The following is a 5,302-nucleotide window of genomic DNA, read 5'->3' as shown; positions in this document are numbered from 1 at the left end:
CTGCTGTTGTAGCCCATCCGCCTCAAGGTTGTGCGTGTTGTGGCTTCACAAATGCTTTGCTGCATACCTCGGTTGTAACGAGTGGTTATTTCAGTCAAAGTTGCTCTTCTATCAGCTTGAATCGGTCGGCCCATTCTCCTCTGACCTCTAGCATCAACAAGGCATTTTCGCCCACAGGACTGCCGCATACTGGATGTTTTTCCCTTTTCACACCATTCTTTGTAAACCCTAGAAATGGTTGTGCGTGAAAATCCCAGTAACTGAGCAGATTGTGAAATACTCAGACCGGCCCGTCTGGCACCAACAACCATGCCACGCTCAAAATTGCTTAAATCACCTTTCTTTCCCATTCTGACATTCAGTTTGGAGTTCAGGAGATTGTCTTGACCAGGACCACACCCCTAAATGCATTGAAGCAACTGCCATGTGATTGGTTGATTAGATAATTGCATTAATGAGAAATTGAACAGGTGTTCCTAATTATCCTTTAGCTGAGTGTATATGGTGCTTTGGATAAACAGACAGTCCTAGTGGTAGAAGTATTCCTTTAACCTTCAATGTGACTGCATTCAATTCAGACTTCAGGAAGTATTAGTGGAAATGTTACATGATCCTGTTAACAGATTAGTGTTACTTTTACTCTGGGTTTGTGTCTTTTTCAAACAAAAGGTTGACATGTGTATGCAGCACCGTATTTGAAGTAAATGTTTGTGAATGGGGTTAGGGAACTGTTTAAGTAAGCCCTGAAGTTTAAAAATGTATGTTTGATTTTTTTTAATCCAAAAAGGGACAAAATCTTCTAAAGCCATTAAGAAATTAGTGATTAGGACAATTATGTGAGACACGTGTCTCGTACCTGAAGACGACAGGTGAAGGCCCACAGAACTTGTGCAGTGTCTTTTTGATGTTGTCACTCAGGGTCGACTCATCCAAATACCAAGTGCTCTGGTCAGACGCTGAAGGGCCTGCAGTGGGGTCTACACACATACGCACACACACACACACACACACACTTTGAGCTTTCTCAGAGCAGAGTATCCATTGACAATCTGTCCTGCATGATAAAGTCTAAATATTTTTATTTGTTCTATTGTTTGTTTCCGTTTTCTCCAATTGCAGTGACATTTTGGAGATGGACAATAGCTCAGAGAGAAATGACATTTCCTGTCCAAATCTTCTGGCCACAACGATAAACCTCCTCTCTCCATTGATAATAAATAAACAATAGTGCAAGGGTGGCCAAACGTTTTTGAGAAATATAAGTAGTCATGGGCCATTCTGAAATTTTCAGCATTCACTCACTATGTTGATATGATCTTGATCTATGATCTTTTGGTTCCGCCATGTTTAATCTGAGGTAAACCGTTTCATCAACTAGTAATCCATCTGTGTAGGTCAAGTAGTTGTTCAAGATGACATTTAGCGTTTAAACTAGGATTTGCAATGTCCATCCAGTGCAATCTATGAGAAATAAGCTTAAGCCACGTTCAATTTTATTTTTTAAAATTCACTGCGGGCCATTTAAAATCAGGCAGTGGGCCACACTAGGACTGTGGGCCGTAGTTTGGCCACCCCTGCTGTAGTGTAAACAAACACTCCTCTACACAAAAACCTCTCCTAATTTTCATTATCTGAAAGTGAGCCACCATCTCACTTTCAGATAAAAGTTTGAATGAAATGATCAATTGTTCTCCTCTGTAAATATACAGTGTACATCAGTACAGCTCAAGCTTATTCTCTCGCTGTATGTATGTTTTTATTTCTGCTACTGTACCTGGAGCTCCGCACACGGTGTTGATGGCAGTAGACTGAGAGGACAGCAGTTCATCTAGCAGCCGTTGAGCTGTGGGTAGGATCTGGAGACACAAAACTGAATGAATCATCTGACAAAACCTGTTTTGTCCAGATATATGACATGTACATCATAGAGAAATTATACTGGTATTTTGTTCAGCGGTTTGTTTTAAAAAGAGAACAACTGGCTCAGGATGTGGAGGTTACCTGCTGAGGCAGCTCACTGATGAGGTACTGGGCGAACTTTTGGAGCTGGTCCCTCTGCAGCCTGGATAAAGACTCAGAGACTGGAGCCCTCAGACACACTGCTGATGCCTACACACACACACACACACACACACACACCATTGTGAGAGTACGAACACACAAATATATAAATTGCCCGTGGTAGGGTAAAAAGGCAAATGTGTCCCAGGGGAGGGACCAGATTAAGAACAATTCATAGACCCTACATGAATTGTCCAAGAAGGAGCTGAAGCACCTCACCAGGAAACCAGAAGACTTAGGAGGGGAACTCGCTGGCAAAATACTGGTGGCAGGGCCTTGACTCATGGGGCTACATGGAGCCGCTACTCTGTGTGCACACCACCAAGAGTAAAATACCTCGTGCTGACCCCTTGTTTTTAGCTCCCTCCATGCTATGTTAGCTCTTTTAGCAAAATGTTCAGATGTACTGACTGAATTCTCATCATTCATTAACAATTCTGGGGCAGCAACAAATCAAAATGTTGCCCAGTTGAATTTGATTGAAATAAAATAAATAATTCAGGGCAGCACAATAGCGTAAAAAAACTCACCTTGGGCTGGACTAATAATTTTAGCTCTGACACCACCTCCTGTGGTGATGTACCCGATACATCCTGTGGTCTCTATTAATACTTTTTGGTGTTACTGTTTGGTTTTATGTTGATCATAAATGAGATCAGTTGATCTGATGAAAATGTGGTATAGTTTGATAGAATTCCTTTGTGTGAACACAAACTCACATTGTGGATCCTGAAGAGGCAGAGTGCCACCACATGGGCACACCATTTGGCCCCAGCACCACAGGTGCAGCTGCAGGAAGTGATGCGGCAGCGATCAAACATGACAGCCACGTTGTAGGCTCCTTTAGATTGACCGGCCTGACTGGACACCACTGTAGCACTCAGATGGAAGCCTAGTATAAGAGAGAAAGTCACAGAAAGACAGACGAACACAGAATTATAGGGGACAACAGGAAAGATAAGGTGAGATAGAAATGTATTTATTCCAAAGGAAATCTTTGTGCAGCAGTTGCAGTACAAACTAGAAAATAGTGCCAATTCTTTTGGGATGCAGGTTGGACAAATAAACAAAAATACTTTCTCTAAACTGTATTTTATTTAACTCACTTAATTCAATGGCATTTTTAAGTTTTATAAAACTGAAATGGTGCTATTAAGTGAATTTGGCATTTACTAATGGGTGACTTACAGAAACAATGGAAGTGACTTAGAATCACATCATGTACATAAGCTGTACATGTCGTCATTATTAGCTTAAGTCTAGTTGACTAGTAAGCCATACAACTCAACCCACCGATCTGCAGGGGGTCTTTGACAGCTCTGATCCTGTAGAGCTGCTCTCCACGTTGGAATTCATCGGGACTCCCATTAGCCAGGCAAGAATATAACCTGCAGCAGGAGGAGGACAGAGACAGACAACGGGACAGAAGAAGCACAGAGAAAGGACAGGAGAGGTGAGAGAGACAGGAAGAGAAAAAGATGAAGGGAAGATAGAGAACCAAATCAGTAAGTGAATCACAAATCTGAGTATATCTACACAGGTAGATAGAGATAGATAGAGTTCTATCATTCTTTTAAGCCTCTCATCCCGTTCAGGGTTTGTGATGGGTTGGAGTCTTGTTCTTGCACTTAGTTAGCTGATGATGTAAGGTGGTTTGCAATGTCCTACTCTGTCTAAGAAACCACAGTATGCTTCAAGCAGAATTGGCATTAAGGTGGTAGCTTACTATGTGTCTTTCTGGACAGTCGTACCATCTGCAAATGTCAACTTCCTACCTTGAAAATCCACGTTTCTTTCCAAAACCTCCTTTTTCTAAACATTTCAAAGCTAGACCAGCTGTGAGGACGTTCATAACTGAGTCAATCTGTCTACGTTTCTGCGAGTGTGTGTGATGAATTTGAGAGAAGTAAACGCTAACACAAAACGCTAATTTAGGGCTGGGTTCTGATAGCTGGTTCCACTTTGGATCGGGTTCCTGTTCGGTCAAAATCTTTGTGAACTCTTCCCAATCAGAAAAAAGCAATGGACTAAATATTTAAATATGGTTAACATGCTTGTGAAGGAAAATAAACATAACTATATAACTCCACTGAATGATTGGAGGGGACTGTGCATTCTTGTAGTCCTTCCAACCACAACCAAATTTAATTTAGCTGATCAATTTCAGGAGTCAGAATTTCTCAGTTAATCTTTCATCCATTACATAACAATACGTAGAGTAGATCATCTTAATAGTTTGGAATCAGGACATCCAGTATTTGGAGTAAGTAGCTCATGAAAAATAAGGCATAAAAGTCAGTAGGTCATTGTGTCAACATCCCTTCTTTAATCAACATTTCTTCTGCTATTCAGCTTATTTTCAGGTTGGAACAACTGTTTCTGCCTCCTCAAACTACATATTTAAATGTGGACATTTGCAAATGTTGCAAGCTAAACCTAAGCGTATCTGTTAATTAGTGCGGCAACCAATGATTATTTTTGTCCTTAATCTGTTGATTATTTTCTTGATTAATTGATTAGTTGTTTGGTCTATAAAATGTCAGAAAACGGGGAAAAACTTCAGTGTTTCTGACCAAAGACAACGTCATCTCTTGTTTTGTCCACAACCCAAAGATATTCAGTTGAGTGCCCATTTAATCACCTGCATTACACATATTTAATCATATTTAAACGTCCATCACTGGTAAGAGGGCTGGGGCTGTGAATGGAGTCAAGTTACCGCTCTTGGTCTACAAGAAGAAAGGAATCAGAGAGTCATAGACTGCAATAATTTGAAGAAAAGAATGCACAAAGATAGATCTTTTTAAAAGGGCACTTGCTTTGGCTTTGCAAAGGCTGTAAGGATTGTCTCACATGGATGGATACTAAAATGGCCTTTAAGAGGTGGATACCAGAACAGCAGCAACAGTGCAAGGGCTGTTTCAGTACAATAGGATCTCTGTTACCAAAACTGAGGAACTCTTGGTGACACAATATAAGCAAGAGTTTAATGAAAGGTCTCAGGAGGAAAAACCTGAAATGTGAATGTATGACCTGAAGTTTATGGAGATACTGCTATCGCTCTGCTACACGTCATAGAGTTCGCTACATCCTGGATTTGCAAAAATTACAAAAATAATCATTGCCCAACAATTGTAGCATTCTGGAGTAGCGTCTTCAGAATTTTAAAAGAAAGTTTAAATAGAATGCAAAATGTCTAATATATAAAGAACAGTGGTTGGTGCGGCAGCAACCACTATCT

At 40.6% G+C, this 5,302-nt stretch overlaps 1 protein-coding gene across 6 annotated transcripts in view; it reads right to left on the bottom strand.

Moving 5' to 3' along the window:
- zswim8 (zinc finger, SWIM-type containing 8) overlaps positions 1-5,302 on the bottom strand; it is a 41,725-nt gene that overhangs the window by 22,960 nt on the left and 13,463 nt on the right. For all 6 annotated transcript variants that reach the window (XM_046070242.1, XM_046070245.1, XM_046070244.1 and 3 more), the window contains exons 3-7: positions 3,355-3,449; positions 2,781-2,953; positions 2,002-2,109; positions 1,775-1,856; positions 857-977 (exon numbers count right to left, since the gene is read on the bottom strand). In XM_046070242.1, coding sequence (XP_045926198.1) covers positions 857-977; positions 1,775-1,856; positions 2,002-2,109; positions 2,781-2,953; positions 3,355-3,449 — 579 coding nt within the window. The remainder of the gene's footprint in view (positions 1-856; positions 978-1,774; positions 1,857-2,001; positions 2,110-2,780; positions 2,954-3,354; positions 3,450-5,302) is intronic.

This window comes from Micropterus dolomieu, linkage group LG15 (genome assembly GCF_021292245.1).
Source record: "Micropterus dolomieu isolate WLL.071019.BEF.003 ecotype Adirondacks linkage group LG15, ASM2129224v1, whole genome shotgun sequence".
NCBI lineage: Eukaryota > Metazoa > Chordata > Actinopteri > Centrarchiformes > Centrarchidae > Micropterus > Micropterus dolomieu.
The sequence above is the reverse complement of the archived record's forward strand: the minus strand, read 5'-3'. Positions and strand labels throughout refer to the sequence as shown.